Raw genomic sequence first — 17,707 nt, 5'->3', positions numbered from 1 at the left:
TGCGTCATGACCTGGGCGGGGCGCGCCGCTGCTGACGCCATCTCCCCGGCACCTGCCAACATGGAAGGTGGCGACGGAGGCCTCGCTCTGCCTGGCCGTCCGGCTCTGGGCTCCGGAGCGGCTGCAGCGACTGTCCGGGAGCTCCTGCAGGACGGTAAGGAGTCGGGTTCTGGCAGGGCCATGGGGTTGGGGGATTGTCCTGCTCCGCACCTGGGCCCAAGTGATGGACTCAACCCTTCGCTTTGCGGAAAGTTTTCCTGTCTCGGCGTGACCACTCCCCTCCGCCCGGCCCCCTGGCGTCTGGGTGCTGGCCTAGCCAACTTGTTTCTCCAGGAGTTGCTGTCCCCTTCCCTTCCGGGTGTCCTGGGGACACCTGATTTCTGGAGGCTCCTCATTTCAACTCTGCCCTCCACGCTCCTGGGGTTTCGCTGATGTCCCGAGTTCCCGCCCTCGGTGACCCACTGCTACCGCAGTTCTTGACCAAAAGGTGAAGCGTTTGATTCCATGAGAAGTGTAAGACCTAGAGCAGATTACAAGCGCTTGATGAAGGGGGTCTCATTTTTAGGTAGAGTTGGAAACATCCCCCTGTTAATACCCTGTTAATAAATTTTTGGACTGCACAGGTGGCCCCACTTACAAGCTCGCTTGTTTTGTTTTGTTTTTTTTTTACAAGTCGTTTATCCACAGCCATACGTGGGGGAGGGTTGGGAGCATTCATTCAGGCTGGGATTAACTATACGTATTGAATATAGCAATCAAGTTTATTGATAGTTTTGGATAGAAGTTTCTAGAAATAAGAGGATAAGTTAGACATAGTATATTTGAGAAGCACATAAAATTGTATTAATGAAGTTAACATGCCCCAAACTTCTTTTCTTTCAGAATAAAGTTCAAATTTCTAAGATCCTTCTCACCTGTTCTTAATTTTCTTCCCTAATCTCCATCACGTTCAACTTTGTATTAAAATAATTAGTGTACTTAATCTTTTCTACTTCATTGTAAAACCCCTTTTTATATTCTGCAGAGTTAATAACAGTAACTTGCCTACAGTAGGTGCAGAGTAAGTGGTTTTTAAAAATTGAACATCACAGTAAAGAAACATATGCACACATATGTAGACCCAAATAGGTTCTAAACGAATGAAATAAAGTTCTAAAGTACTGTTTGTTTTCTGTGTTGTATGTTTTATTATTGCCCTTAATTCCTTGCCTTCTGATTATAATTTACATACTTTTGTCAAAAGTTACTAATGATGTTTTCTGAACTAGATCATGTTCTCTAGGTTAGGATCTCTGGCTGATGCATCTTTGTACCTTAATTTAAATTCAGGTTAACCAAGTTTTGAGCTCCCGATATATATGCAATTCCCACCCTCAAGTAGCTCACCATTTTGGTAGGAGAAATAGCCCTGTAGAGTTAGAAAGGTAGGCACCATAATATAGTGTTGTAAGGGTAGCAGTAGAATTGTATACGAAGTAAAACATGAATACAAAAGAGGATGATAACTGGGAGTGGTTTAAGGGAGTGTCAGGAAAGGCTTTCTAGATGGAGTTGGTTTTGAGGGTAAGTAGGACGTTCCCAGGTGAAGTGGAGGAAACAGTACATGCCGCGCATGGGTATTTATTTCAGTTGGGTGCATTCCAGCAATTGTAATCAGTTTTTGGAGGGTAAACAGTCCTCAATTCTGCTTTCTGTATTTTCCTATTTAGTTCTCTTTCCCATCTTTCACAATAATTATTTAAATCTACTCTTTTCAAACCACTCCCTTCAAGCTCAACAAATGGTTTTCAAGTTCCCTAAAAAAAAAAAAATCTATTAGATATGTGCTTCTTCCATTTCTTGCGGTTAAACCTATAAACTAAGCCTGAACCTGCAGTCATTCTTCTTCCTTCTTTTCTGTTGTATTTTCAATTATAAAAGAAGTGAAGTCTCCATTCCTTCCTAAGGACAGTCCCTCCCCTTGGTGCTCTGGATTTTCTTCCTGTCTCCTCAAGGACCCAGTTACCCTCATTCTATGCCATTGAAATCGCTTTGCCAAGGTCTCCAGTGACTTTCTTGTGGATAAATCAAATGGACACTGTTTCGGTCTTTCTTACTTGAACTTATGAAAGGGTTCGAATCTTTTATTGAAATACTTGCCTCATGTGGCTTGTTCCATTTTTTTTTTAATTTCCTAATTCTCTAAGTGTTCTTTTTCAGCTTTCTTTAGATGCTTGTCGTCTTCATTTCGCCCCTAATTCAGTGGTTCACTCCACTCTTCCCTCCCACAACATTCCTAAGGAATTAAACATTTCCATCAGTAACAGTGATCCACTGTGTCAGGGGTCTGCCAGTGATAGAGGATAGGATTGATAGGGTTGGTCAGCAGATGCATAGTTTGAAATTTTGTGAGGTGTTTCTGATGTGCCTCCTATAGGCATGAGAAAGCTAAAAGAGAAGCACGAAGGACAGTCTGTCTTCAGATGCCAAATCCAATGGCCAGTATTCAGCCTTCATTGCGTTTGATCTTTATAAGACCTTTGACACTACTGACTTTCTTTAAGCTGTCCCTTTTGGTTTTTTGCTGTTCTCTCCTGTTTTTCTTTCTCTCTGAACACTTAATTTCTGTGATTGCTTTCATTTCTTCTATCTACCCCCCTTTTTGGTGTTTTCCTGCTTCTGAGCTCTGTCGTTCCCGTTTTCCTTTTTTGTGCATTCTAAAATGTCTTCCTAAATCATCTGGTCTTTTTTTCATAGTTTGAAAATTAATATGTATACAAATATACACATATGGCCCGTACTCCTCTTCTGAGCTATAGAACCACTCTCTACTGGACATTTCTCTCTTGACTGAACAAGCACTACTAATTCTACATATAAAAATCTACATATGAACAAATAGTATAGGTTCTGCACATGAAAAAGTGAAATGAATTTTTTTTTTTAACCCCTCTCCTCTAACCTTTTCCTCTGGTAGTCTCTGTTACCATTAATTGTATGTGGTAAGTTAGATGTGTGCTTGTTCCCACGTAGGTTATCAGTTCCTTGGAGGCAGGGGTACATTGATGTTCATCTTTATACAAAGATTCCTGGTGGACTACTTTATGCAAAACTGAATTCCCTATGTCAGTTAATCAAAAAACTTGGGAATCATCCTTTAATTCTTGGTTTACCTAATCACCCATCTTTCAGCTTGTCTCTAAGTCCTATACATTATGGTGTCTGAATATTTGTCAAATTTGTCACTTCCTTGACAGTCTTACTGCTACTATCTTAGTCTTCATCCTGTCACTTAGGCTGTTAACATAACACCTTACTGGCCTCTGTGGCTCTATTCCATGGGTGTGTTCATAAATTAGCGTCCTGGGAAAATAGAAGAAGCCCTGATTTTGTAGTGTATGCTAAATTTCATGGTGTAAATACCCTTACCATGGTCAGTTTTTTTTTTGCGGTACGTGGGCCTCTCACTGCTGTGGCCTCTCCCGTTGCGGAGCACAGGCTCCGGACGCGCAGGCCCAGCGGCCATGGCTCATGGGCCCAGCCGCTCCGCGGCATGTGGGATCCTCCCGGACCGGGGCACGAACCCGTGTCCCCTGCATCGGCAGGCGGACTCTCAACCACTGCGCCACCAGGGAAGCCCCCATGGTCAGTTTTAAGATACCTACATGTGATGTCAACTGGCTCACAGAATTCCTGAGAGATTAACAGTTGGCTCTCAGGATCCAATCCGAGCCAGCCCCAGCGCACCACCGCGTGGCTAATCGCTTTTCAGTCATCCTCCATACAGCTGCCAGAAACTGTTCTACAACACAAGGCTAACAGAGCTCTTTCTTGGCTTTAAAACCTTAAATGGGAAATAGTCTGAACATTTTGAATATTTTACCAGCCTCTTTTCAAACTGCACCCCAGCCTTCCTTTGAAACCTCAAATCCTATCATTCTTTACCCTTTCTGCCCAAAACACACTGTGATCTAGACATACTTAAGTCAGTATTATCCTTATTCCTCAAAATATGCCATTACGTTTGCTGCCTCTAAACCTTCCCTCTTGGAATAGCCTTCTCCACTTGTCTGCCTGACAGGATCCTTAATTCTGAGAACTACTTGGCAAACTCGAAGGAAATGGGGTTCTCAGAATTAGGGCCAAAGTAGCAGTTTCCTTCTTTCAGTCCACTACACTTTGAGAGTAGTCAAGAATGAGTCTTTGCTTTTAGCAGAATGATACTTCCAGCTGATACATAGATTAATTCATGCATTCAACCAGTATTGAACACCTGCCATGTGTCAGGCATTGTTCAGGCTCTATGGGTGTGGTAGTACACAAAGCAAACTCATGGAGTGTACATTATAGTGGATATAGACAATTGAAGTTTTCTTATAAGTACTCTATTTTATAGCTTGTTAGTTTCATAATCTCTGTCAAGGCAGTCTTACGTATATCTACCATATGGCTAGGAGATAATTGTTTATACCTACATTGACTTCACTTCTGTGTATCTATTTTTCGTTCATAATTCTCTCCACTTTCCTTTCACCCACAAATTTGTGGATTTCTGTACAGAAAGGTATCTTCTTAACATCTAGCATCACTTCTTGTTTTAAAATTTTTATTTATTTTTTGGCTGTACCGCGTGGCATGCGGGATCTTAGTTCCCTAAGCAGGGATTGAACCTGTGCCTCCTGCAATGGAGGCGCAGATTCTTAACCACTGGACTTCCAGGGAAGTCCCTTTTTTTTCTTTCTCTTACGGGTCTACTTTCAACATGGTTTCTCTTTCCATTTACTTATTTCACCCATAAATCCAAAATTTCAGTAATACCTGTAAGTTTGCATTTGCCTACTTCTATTAAAATTTCAGATTCACTTTATTATAACAGTATTTGTGCATCAGTCTGGAGATGCTGGAGACCATAATTATAAAATACAGTCAGTTTTCCTATTGTCATTGTCAGTGACCTTGTTTTCTTGTGTTAAAAGCTGTGGTTAGTAGTTTGTTTTTTTTTCAATCTTTTACTCAATATTTTCCTTTTGACTCACTGATTAAAAACTAGCTTTTAGGAATATGCATAGTAGTCCAGAGCGTGGGCTCTGCAGCTACACTGCCTGGGTTCAAACAGTGAAGTTGCACAAGTTGCATGTCCTGTCTGTGCCTGTCTCTTCACCTGTGAAACGGGGAGAATGATAGTTCCAACAGGGTTGTGTGAACATTGAATGAGTTAGTATGTATAAAGTGCTTATATCAGTGCCTGACGCGTAGTAAGTTCTTAGTGAATTTTACCAGTCTCTTCTGCTGTTGCTACCGCCTCTTCTCATTTACAACAGAAAGCCTTTTCAGTACTTTCTGGTGTATAGAAAGACCTCAAAATATGTTAACTATGATAATAATTGTTCTGTTGTTTAATATCTGTGGTTTGGTGCAGTGTAATTAATAAGGATTTTTTCTTATTTTTTTTTCCCAGAGTGTTATAGTGATTTTTTAAATGAAGACTTTGATGTAAAAACTTATACTTCTCGATCTATTCATCAAGCTGTAATTGCTGAACAGCTAGCAAAACTTGCCCAAGGAATCAGTCAGTTGGATAAAGAACTGCACTTACAGGTAATTCCAATTTTCTGGATCATACAATTTATTCAACGCAGAGTGATAATATATCATTTTTATAATCCTTTTATTATTTAATCTAAATGCATATTTACATGAACAAATGTATATTTTTCCAAGTATATCTTTGAAAAGTTTTCTGTAAACTACTTTTTGTTATTTGAAAAATGGATATACCCATCTCTCCAAAACCTTTTATTCATACTTTGTTTTCATCATCTTAACTGATATGGAGAGAGTATAGGTAGGCAAAAAATAGGATGTCTTTGATAAAGATAATAGAAAATAGAATTTTGGAAGCAGAACAGTGTGAATAAGAAAAACTGGGATGTTCCCACCAGCAGTTCACACTTTATGAGCACAAAATGTAATATTTGATGAAATTACAGAAAGTTGATAAATTTGTGGTGGATAGAACACAATGAGGGGAATTAGGAGATAGGTCCAAATCTCAGTTGTGCTGTTAACTTTCATATCATGTAATGCCTTTGAGTCTTGCTTTTTTTTTTTAAAAAAAGGAAAAAAACCTATGGAATGGGTTGGAGTGATTAAGGGGGAAGAGGAGATTGTAGTAGAAAATCTTGAAGGTTCCTTCCTCTTCTACAATTCTGTGATTTTTATAGGGTGGTTTTATGGTGTACTTTCTAGTGTTGCCTTTCTTTCTGAGTAGGCACTTAAATATTTAAATGAATGAACAAATTGCATGAATAAATGAACTATTTTCCAGGAAACCTAGATCTGGTATAATGAGACATGTTCCCTTAAGTTTTTCGTGTCTTACTTTATCAATTAAAAGAGCAGTTTGGGGCTTCTCTGGTTTCGTAGTGGTTAGGAGTCCGCCTGCGAATGCAGGGGACACGGGTTTGAGCCCTGGTCCGGGAAGATCCCACATGCTGTGGAGCAACAAAGCCTGTGTGCCACAACTACTGAGCCTGTGCTCTAGAGGCCACGAGCCACAACTACTGAGCCCACGTGCTACAACTACTGAAGCCCGCGTGCCTAGAGCCTGTGCTCCGCAACAAGAGAAGCCACCACAATGAGAAGCCGCAACGAAGAGTAGCCCCCGCTTTTCGGAACTAGAGAAAGGCTGCGCGTGGCAATTAAGATCCAGTGCAGCCAAAAATAAAAATAAATAAAAAATAAATAAATTCAGTGGTTGAGAGTCCGCCTGCCAATGCAGGGGACACGGGTTCGTGCCCCAGTCTGGGAAGATCCCACATGCCGCGGAGCGGCTGGGCCCGTGAGCCTGTGCGTCTGGAGCCTGTGCTCCGCAACGGGAGAGGCCACAACAGTGAGAGGCCCGCGTACCGCAAAAAAAAAAAAAAAAAAAATATATATATATATCATTGAGATGATTAAAATTACAAAATGTGTACCGAAGTATGTATTAGTCAGGGCTTTAGTACGGGAAGCAGAAACTGCTCTAGGTATTTAAAGCAGGAAGATATTTCATACAGAGGATTGGATGGACAGAATGGAATGAGTTGAAGGATCTACCACAGGTGCAACACAGAGACCTGGAAGCTCCTGCTGTTACCTCCCATGCCACTGCTAAAGTTCAGCTTCTGGGTGCTTGGTAACTGAATTCTGGAATGATCTATAGGGCTATCTCAACTGTCTCTAAATCCTCAGGTCTCAGGACTTTGCTTACTAGCTGAAACAGTAATGGGAAGATAGTTTTCCTCTTTCTTCTGTCTTCTAAATCTGTTGGAAAGGGGAGTCTATGAAATTGTAGTTTTAGAGTATCAGAGTATCACAAGGGACAAAGAATAGAGAATTAGAAAAATATTCATCTTGTTAGGATGGACACATTAATGACCGTATCAGTGGACTGGGGAGAACTCAGATGTCTTCTGGATAAGAGACATAGGAGTCCAAAAGTAACACTTATTTTAGATATGTGATAGAGGAACTTGGTAGAATGACAAGTGACGTGTGAAACAGGACAAAGTAGAGGATTTAGGCATTCCATTGAATGAATCTTTGCTGATTAGGAGCTTCAGTTTACAGACTAGACATGAAACTTCTTATTCATTGTAATAAAGGGTACAAAATAATAAGGATTCCTGCATTGTTCTAAAGATTTGCTTGATTTCTTGGTGTTTCTAGGACTCTCTTGTGTGTAGCCTTTAACTCTTAACTTTTATGGGTTTTTTTTGATATGACTATTCACACTGCCCTAATTTTCTTAAAAATACCAGTCTTCTGCAGGGAAGAGGATTTGCTGTGACATTAGGAAGCTGGAAGCAGAGAGATGTTTAGGGAGGCGCTGACTCTGCTTTATCTTTCCAAATTAGAATGTGGTCTTGATGATGCTGAATTAAATGCAAGAACTAAAAGAACCGATGTTTGAAAACACTCTTTAAAAGGGAAGCGTGTATTAATTAGCATGGCAAGAATTAGCTGGTTTTTGTTTTTCAGTTTGGGCACAACTCCTCCTGCACATCCCCCTAGGAAACCACGGGGCTAATGAAAAGACATCTTTGGCTCTGTGTTGAGCTATAGCGTGTTTGTGTTCCCACCAGTCATTCAGCTCAAACACACCTTTATAACCTGTATTTTTTTGTATCAGCAAAAATTTTTTGCTGATACAAAAAAATTTTTTTTTATTTTTCCCACTTTCCATAAAGAGAGAGCCCTTCAATTCTACTTTGTGGTTACAAATTAAAATACTTAATACTTGGAGTGCTGATTATTCATTCTTGATTTTCAGGTTGTTGCAAGACATGAAGATTTATTGGCACAAGCAACTGGGATTGAGTCTTTGGAAGGTATAGTTCCATTAACTATTATACATTGTACAGAGCTAGCCCAGGGCTTGGAAACTTCTTCTGTGAAGAGTCAGAAAGAAAATAGTTGAGACTTTGCAGGCCATACTGTCTCTGTTGCAACTACTAAACTCTGCTGTTACAGGGTGAAAGCAGCCAGGTAATATGGAAACGAATGTGTGTGGCTGTGTTCCAACAAAACTTTAATAAAACTTTGCTGACCCCTGAGCTAAACTCTCTGGGTTTAAATCCTTGCTTTCCCACCTACTAGGAGTGTGACTTTGGACAACTTACTTAACCTTTCTGTGCCTCAGTTTTATCTATAAAGGAGGAGTATTAATATGTACTAATATGTTATTTAGAGGATTAAATGAGTTAACAAAATGCTTTGAACAATTCCTGGCACATATTTAGTGCTTTTATAACTGTTAGTTAATTAAAACAAATAAGCAGGGGAATTCCAGTGGTTACAGTGGTTAGGACTCCGCACTTTCACTGTTGTGGGCGCACATTCAATCCCTGGTTGGGGAACTAGGATCCAGCAAGCCGCGTGGCGTGGACAAAAAAAAAAAAGAAACAGAAACAAAATCAACTCCACTAAAGTAGTGGAAATAGGCTTGAATTCTTTCCTATTTCTTTGAAATGCTTTTCAAAAATGAAAGTATAGTAGAATGATAATACATTGGATTTTTATTATGAACTCTCTTATTTTCGTTTGACTACATCTTTTATGAATTTGTCATTCTCTCTATATTAAATTAAACTACATCTCATAAATATGAAATGTTAATATTGTATTTTCCATTATCACTTGTGTTGTGATTACTATTAATCATTGCACATCAAAAGAAAGCTAAGTGATTTTTCCCTATGTTGATGAAATTCTTAAGGAAGAAGGATATTGCTTTCTGTGATGCAATATTCTTTAATGCTTCCTCTAGTATTTCTTATGTGCATTTAAAGATGTTATTTTCAGCATGTGCACTGTTTCTAAGGCATCCTGATGAAGAACATAGTATTTTGGAGATAACAGTTTGTTATTTGAATATTTAGGATAGATATCAGACTATGTTCATGGGAAAATTAAGAGGCTCTAGGTACTGACTTATTATGGAAAATTAATTTTCTTTAATCTCATAATATTTTTATATGTTTCTGGAAGCAAGTAAATAATACCTTGTTTTTAATGGTAATTTTTGTAAACGAATAAACGTTTTTTTCCTTTATAGAAACCCATAGGGATGTCATGGTAGTACGTTGATTTTGAGTATATATAGGTGTAGATGAATCATCACAACAGAAATACTTCTCATTGTGGTTTTCTTTTTCTTTTTCTTTTTTTTAAATTGGCCACACCACATGGCTTGCAGGATCTTAGTTCCCCAACCAGGGATTGAACCTGGGCCACCACAGTGAAAGTGCCGAGTCCTAACCACTGGGCAGCCAGGGAATTCCCTATGTGTGTTTAGTTCTGTAGTGTGCTGATTTTCCCCAGAGTGCTTTTCAGTGTTTAAAATATTTAAAATATGCTGTTAGACTGAGTTAGAATGACTATCCATTGGGTGACTGTGTACAGTACAAAGGCTGACTTCTCTGAATTCCTATGATAATCTAAGAATATTCTCCAGATTATTTGAACATAAGTCAAAGTATGAATCAGTTAGTATTCATTTTAGCATGATGTGTATTTCTAATCATTTATTAAACTTTTTGAGATGTGTGTTATGTATTTGAAAATGTATTACCCCAACTTCTACTTCATCTACTTTTTCTCCTATATATGTAAAATTTTGGCCATATAATTCATTTGGAGATATATTTATTTAGCATATTTTATTAAAATTTACTCTCTCTTCATTTTTTGTTTATTTATGCATTTAAATTTTAATTGAGAATTTGTTAGATTCCAGGCAGCTGTAACAATATACAGAGTCCCTGTCCTTATAGAGTTTGGAGGTATATTTAATTAAGCCTATTTTATTAAAAAGAGATAGCCTAATTTCTTCATTTATTTGCTCACTCAGTCGAATAGTAATTGAGAACTTGTTAGATACCAGGCACCTGTGAACAATAGAGTTACTGTTCTCATGATATTTATGTTCTAGGTAGGGAATTAGACCAAAAAAAAAAAAAATGTGTAAGTAGGGAACTTCAGGTACTTTTAAGTCCTAAAAGAAAATAAAATAGATGATGAGGTAGAAGAATGGGAGTTCCTTACTAGCTAGGATGGGCAGGAGATGCTTCTTTGAGAAGATGACATTTGAACTGAGATCTGAATGATGAGAAAGAGCTACCACATGACTATCTGGGGAGGAGAGTGTGGTAAGCTGAGGGACCAATAAATGGAATTAGCGTGGCATGTTTGAAGGGCAGAAAGAAAAGGCTAGTATGACTAGAGTTTAGTGAATGAGGGAAAGAATTGTAGATGAGGTTCTTGGGAAGGAATTTTGATTTTCATTCTAAATGCAATGGTAAACAATTGGAGGGTTTTAATTAGAGATGTTACGTGATTAATGCTCTAAAAAGTTTTCTCTGGTGGCTCTATAGGAAGGCAAGAGTAGAATCTGGGGTACCAATTTAGAAGCTATTAGAGTAGTAGACGTTGATCGTGCCTTGAATTAGTGGTGGATATAGAGAGAGAGAAGTGAATGGGATAAAATGGGGGTAGAGCTGATAGGATTTGTTGATGGGAAATGAAAAGTCTGAGGGAAAAAAGTCACCAACAGTGATTCCTAAGATTTAAGTCTGAAAAATTGGATAGATGATGGTATGAGTAACTGAGATGCGTCACACTGGAGAGGATCATGGTGGGGCATAAGTTATCTTGTTGGGTGTCTTAAATTTGTCATAAGAGAGTTCAGGGCTAGAGATTTGTGTGTGTGTGTGTGTATAGATAGGCAGGTATAAAGAAAATCTATATAGATGTATGTATATATATGTGTATATAAAATCAGTATTTTATTGAACAGATAGTGTTTAAAACATTGGGATTGAATGAAATCCCTAAGAGAGATTCTAGGTGGAGAAGAGAAGATGGCTGAGGATCAAATCTTGGAGTACTCCAGCATGTAGAGATCCAACAGAGAAGGAGTGGGAGCAACTCATGCCATCAGAGGGAGCCCACGAGGGTGATGACTTGGAAGCCTAGAGAAAAAAATGTTTTAGGGAGGGAGTGGTTCAACGTGTCATGCATTTCTGAGAGTTAGAACAAGATCAAGACAGAACTGACAATAGAATTCGGCACCTTGGAGATTTCTGGTGACGTTGACAAGATCTGTTTTGGTGGCATATGTGTGAAAGGTGTTGCGAGTGGGTTGTGGAGAGAATAAGATGTGAGGAAGTGATGATAACAAGGAAAGCCAGTTCATTCTTGGAGGTTTAAGGTCAGTGAACCATAATACCGGCAGAAATTCTTGGGTCCAGAAAGGATTCTATTGGACTGAGCCATATTAAAACATTTGTATGCAGATAGGAGTATTAATTAATTCTGAAATTACTTCATCTAATATGACAACATTCTATACTTAAATTTATTTAGAATACTATGTTTCAAAACTACAGCTATGCCAGTTGAATATAGAAACTGAGTTTTAAAGAATATAGTTCAAAATAATTAAATCTGTAATATTGGAAAGCCCATTTTTAGGCATATAAAAAAGTAAAATTTCAGATCTGTCTTCCTGAAAATAATTTTACAATTTTATAAACAGTTCTTCATCATGTTGTGTAAGTAGAGAGTAAAGGCAATAATATACTTGCTGTCCATATTTATTATTTATCTAGCATTGGGGCTTAGAGAGAGTATACCAGGAGGAGAGTACCTCATTTCCAGATCATTCAGGGCCTTGTAGACCAAGCTGTGGACTTTAGTTTTAACATAGGAGCAAAGGGGAGACTGGGGAAGGGTTTTAGCAGATGAGTGTTATAAGTTGTACTTCCAAAGATCACTCAGGCTTTTTTTTTTAATATAATTTTTAAAATAAGTTTCTTTATTTTTTGGCTGTGTTTAGTTTTCATTGCTGGGTGTGGGCTTTCTCTAGTTGAGGCGAGCAGGGGCTACTCTTCATTGCGGTGCGTGGGCTTCTCGTTGCGGTGGCTTCTCTTCTTACGGAGCAGGGGCTCTAGGCGTGTGGGCTTCAGTAGTTGTGGCTCACGGGCTCAGTAGTTGCAGCTCGCAGGCTTTAGAGTGCAGGCTCAGTAGTTGTGGTACACGGGCTTAGTTCCTCTGCAGCATGTGGGATCTTCCTGGACCAGGGCTTGAACCGTGTCCCCTGCATTGGCAGGTGGATTCTTAACTACTGCGCCACCAGCGAAGTCCCACGCTTCTTTTTTTGTAATTGTAGTACAATACACATTAACATGAAATTTACCACTTTAACCATTTTAAACTATATAACTTAGTGCTATTAATTACATTTACAGTGTTGTGCAACCATCACTATCCAGTTCCAGAACTTTTTCATCACCTCAAATGGAGACCCTGTACCCATTAAGCCGTCACTCCCCATTCCTTGTCAGACTTCTTTAGTGGAGCAAGGTTAGGACGGGGAAGACTAGTTAGAGGTTTTTGCAGTAGTCTAGGTAAAAGATACTGGTTGGATTATGATGATGGCAGAAAAATATGGAAAAATTTCTCTATTTTTTTCTTTTAACTTTTTACCCAATTTGAACCCTCGTAAATTTGTAAAGTAATGTAAGCTGTTATGTTTTTCTAGGTGTCCTTCAGATGATGCAGACAAGAATTGGGGCTTTACAGGGAGCTGTTGATAGGTACTGTTGTTCATTTTGTAAATGAATGAAATGGAAAGATTTTTATCCATTGATAGTTTGAAGATGATTTTGTCACTCCTCTTTCTGTTTTTCCTTTAGGATGAAAGCAAAAATTGTTGAGCCATACAATAAAATAGTAGCCCGTACTGCTCAACTAGCAAGACTTCAGGTAGGTCCTCACTTGTCATTTCTTTGTACTTTTACTTCATTTTGTCTTTATAAGCGAGCAAATTTCAAGAGAATGAATTCTGAGGAAGTAAGAGAATATGAGAGAAAATGGGAAAAATACTAAAGAGCTTTAAAAGAAGATATTCAGTTTAAAAAATAAAAATCTAAACTACTATTAAAGTGAATTATTTTCACTCTTATTATATCAGTGTATTACTAACTTTTTAGAGTTCAAAATTATTTCTCTTAATAGAGAACAGGAAGAAACCTTTTATCCTTACAGTTTGCTATGATCCAATGTAAGGAACCCAAACCTATAACTTCTGTAATACAGCGGTCCCCAACCTTTTTGGCACCAGAGACCGGTTTCGTGGAAGACAGTTTTTCCACGGACTGGGGAGGTGGGGGTGGGGGGATGGTTTCACATGATTCAAGTGCATTATGTTTATTGTGCACTTTATTTCTGCGATTGTTACATTGTACTATATAATGAAATGATTATACAACTCACCATAATACAGGATCTGTGGGAGCCCTGAGCTTGTTTGCCTGCAACTAGTTGGTCCCATCTGGGAGTGATGGGAGACAGTGACACCTGAAGTGTGTGGCTTATGTCTAGTCTACTCTGTAGTCTTGTTTTGATTGCTGTCACTGCAGAAAACCCTGCTTCACAAAGATAGGATGTTAGAAACAGAAACAGGCTTTTCAGTGCTTTCGTGGCAATCTCAGGATATCCCACCTTGACTTTAATCCAGAATGTATGGAGATTTGAAGTTGTCTCAAGCATACTTTTAAGGCCACCATCATTTACAATCTCAAGCAGTTGATCCTCTTCTAGCACAAAGTCGATTCACTGGACTTATTCACAAATGGGTTGCAGATCCACTCCTTCCCAGTTCGGGGGTCTTTTGTGGCTGGGAAGTAATGCTCAAACTCTTTTGAAAGCTGAGATGGGTGATCATGCACCAGCTGGGGGGAAGAAGGCCCTGGCTCAGCCTCTTTCAAAATCTCTGCTAATATTTGAAACATGTCAAAAATCCTAGTGTTCACTCATTGCCCCCATAATTCCAGTTTGGCTTTGAATGCAGCCATTTTATCTGCCAACTTGAACACAGTGGTTGTTCTCCCCTGAAGTGACCGATTGAGTTTGTTGAGCAGGTTGAATATGTCACACAAGTAAGCAAGTTTTGTGACCCCATTCTGTGGCACTGAAATGTGCTGCCAGGGGTGACTGTTTTTCTAAAAGAAATCTCTGGAGTGGCTCTCATAACTCAGAAACTCTGGCCAGTGATCTACCTTTAGAAAGCCATCTCACTTCTGTGTATAAGAGAAGACGTGTGTGCTCTGTGTCCATCTCCTCACAGAGCTGCGTGAGCAGACGTGAGTTAAGGGCATGTATTTTAATATGGTTGATAATTTTAATCACATCCTGCAAAACGTTAAGTTCAGGTGACATTTTTCAGCTAGCCAGCATTTCCCTGTGGATGACACAGTGTGTAGACTCACATTCAGAAGCAACCTCTTTGACCCAAGTAGTGAAACCAGAAAGCCATCCAGTCCTGGCAGCCGCTCTGTCTGTGCATATATTGACACAAAATGACCAATTCACTTTTCCTGATATGTAATCATTCAAAGACTTGAAGAGTTCTGCAGCTATTGTGTTGGTTGTCAACAAAAGTGCACATAACATAACCTCATGCACATCCTCCTGAAAGACATAACGCACAAAAACAAGCATTGTTGCCTTGTTGTCAACACCAGCAGACTCGTCAACCTGGATTGCATACCATGGTGACTCATTAATCCTCTCTAACAATTGTGCCTCAGTATCCTCTGCTATTTCGTCAATTCGTCTAGTTATGGTACTAGCCAAAAGAGGAACACGTGCCACGTTTTGAACTGCAGCCTCTCCTAAAAGTTCATGACAGATGTCCTTAGCAGCAGGCAGGCTCAACTCTTCACCAATGGTAAAGGGCTTTTTCTTAAAGATTTATTTATTTATTATTTATTTAGTTAGTTTATTTTTGGCTGCGTCGGGTCTTGGTCGCGGCACGCAGGATCTTCATTGAGGTACGCGGGATCTTTCATTGCAGCGCGCCGGCTCTTTGTTGCAATGCATAGGTTTCTCTCTAGTTGTGGCGTGCGGGTTTTCTATTCTCTAGCTGTGGCGTGCAGGCTCCAGGGCGTGTGGGCTCTGTAGTTTGCGGCACATAGGCTCTCTAGTTGAGGCGCGCAAGCTCAGTACTTGCAGTGTGCGGGCTTAGTTGCCCTGCAGCATATGGGATCTCAGTTCCCCGACCAGGGATTGAACTCGTGTCCCCTGCATTGTAAGGCGGATTCTTTACCACTGGACCGCCAGGGAAGCCCAGTAAAGGGCTTCTTCTTAGAGTCTTCTGCTGTCTCATCATTGGGTTTTTCCCCCCTTTCAAAAAAGCTCTCCAGCGACATTTGCTTTTTCCTCATTTTGGCTAGGGTTAGCTTGTGGGCTTACCCACACTGTGACTGAGAGAAGTGCACAGTGCAGGAAAGAGGTGCGGACAGAAGTGGTAAATAAAATAATGGGCAGGCCATGCGCAGACTGAAATAAGTGTCAGTTTCTGACTTAAAGCCTGCCACCACATGCAGTTGTACAATTGAAGTACATCAACTCACTTGCCACTGTGAAGCCTGCCACCAGATGCAGCTTAATTGTCACTTTCCACTCACTGGTAGAGTTTTGATATGAGTCTGCAAGCAGTTGATTTATTACGGTCTCTGTGTAGTCAAACCTCTCTGTTAATGATAATCTGTATTTGCAGCCACTCCCCAGAGCTAGCATCACTGCGTCAGCTCCACTACAGGTCATCAGGCATTAGATTCTCATAAGGAGCGCACAGCCTAGATCCCTCACATGCGCAGTTCACAGCAGGGTTTGCGCTCCTATGAGAATCTGATGCTGCCACTGATCTGACAGGAGGCGGAGCTCAGGTGGCAATGTGAGCAATGGGGAGCGGCTGTAAATACAGATGAAGCTTCGCTCACTCACCCACCGCTCACCTCCTGCTGTGTGGCCTGGTTCCTAACAGGCCACAGACCGGTTCCGGTCCGTGGCCTGGGAACTGGGGACCCCAGCTATAATAGATGTTTTAGTATTTTAATCTTTGCTATTTCTGGGTCAGTTTTTGTCAATTGACCTTTCTTCTTGTTACGGGGTTTATTTTTATGCTTCTTTTCATGCTTGGTAATTTTTGATTTTATACTGGAAAGGTGTGTTTTGTGTTCAGGGGTCTGGATTTTAAAAAATTTCCTTGAAATGGTGTTGGACTTTATTCTTGTTCACAGTTAAGTTACTTGAAATTAGTCTGATCTTTTTGAGGATTGGTTTTAAATATTTATTTATTTATTTAGCTGCATTGGGTCTTAGTTGCGGCTTTCAGGATCTTTGCGGCACGTGGGATCTTTGCTGCAGCATGAGGGACCTTTTGTTGTGGTGTGCGGGCTTCTCTCTAGTTGTGGTGCATAGGCTCAGTAGTTGCAGCACGTGGGCTCTCTAGTTGTGGCACGCGGCCTTAGTTGCCCCCTGGCATGTGGGATCTTAGTTTCCTGACCAGGGATCGAACTCACGTCCCCTGCATTGGAAGGAGGATTCTTAACCACTGGACCACCAGGGAAGTCCCCAAGGATTGGTTTTAAATCTTTGTTAGTGCAGGTTCAGAGCATCCTTTAGTCTAGCGGTAGTTTAGCCATGTTTACTACTAGGTCTTTCCACTATGAGCTCTGTGCATTGTTTCAGTGTTTCTTTCCTTGTGTTTCCTCTTACACATGCACAAATTGGCACTTAGCCAGAGACTTGAGGCCATCTTTCTGCACATCTCCCCAACCTCTCCTTCCTGGCCAGTTCTCTGCCCATAGACTCTAGCTCCTTTTGGCTTTCCTGAAATCTGATCTGTTTCTACACTTCAGAGAGACTGTCATGTTCTGTTTGCCTTTGCTCTGCTTCAGCTAGAAAATTGTCTTCCGGCAGTAAATTGGGATAGTTGTTAAGCTCATTTTCTTTATTTTCTTTCTCCTGTGCTATTTTTCAGTATCTGTTGTCTGAAAATTTTATTTCATGTATTTTGTTCAGTTTTCTAGTTGTTTAAGATGGGAGGGTAAATTCTGCCCTATTATTCCATCATTGTTAGAAGTAGAAATTGCCTTCATTAAAAAAAATTGAATTATAAATCACATACTATAAAATTCACCACTTTAAAGTACACGTTTAAGTGTTAACTGAGTGGTTTTTACTATATTCACAGGGTTGTGCAATCATCACTGCTGTCTAATGCCAAAACATTTTCATTACTCCAGAAAGAAACCTTAGGCTCAGTAGTAATCACTCCTCCTACCCCCTTACCCCTTGCCCCTCCCCAGCTTTCTAATCTGCTGTCTGTCTGTGGATT

At 40.0% G+C, this 17,707-nt stretch overlaps 1 protein-coding gene across 3 annotated transcripts in view; it reads left to right on the top strand.

Annotated features, from left to right (window-relative positions):
- Window positions 1–8: 8 nt before the first annotated feature.
- COG5 (component of oligomeric golgi complex 5) overlaps window positions 9–17,707 on the top strand; it is a 282,658-nt gene continuing 264,959 nt past the window's right edge. For 2 of the 3 annotated variants that reach the window (XM_033438877.2, XM_012534817.3), the window contains exons 1-5: window positions 9–154; window positions 5,438–5,577; window positions 8,294–8,351; window positions 13,064–13,118; window positions 13,218–13,287. In XM_033438877.2, the coding sequence (XP_033294768.1) occupies window positions 61–154; window positions 5,438–5,577; window positions 8,294–8,351; window positions 13,064–13,118; window positions 13,218–13,287 (417 nt within the window). In that variant the 5' untranslated portion in view covers window positions 9–60. Of the gene's footprint in view, window positions 155–341; window positions 488–5,437; window positions 5,578–8,293; window positions 8,352–13,063; window positions 13,119–13,217; window positions 13,288–17,707 lie in introns of those variants that run through there. The other variant, XM_033438883.2, reaches the window with a different exon arrangement.

This window comes from Orcinus orca, chromosome 9 (genome assembly GCF_937001465.1).
Source record: "Orcinus orca chromosome 9, mOrcOrc1.1, whole genome shotgun sequence".
NCBI lineage: Eukaryota > Metazoa > Chordata > Mammalia > Artiodactyla > Delphinidae > Orcinus > Orcinus orca.
Note: the sequence above shows the minus strand (reverse complement) of the source record. Positions and strands in the feature narration are given on the sequence as shown.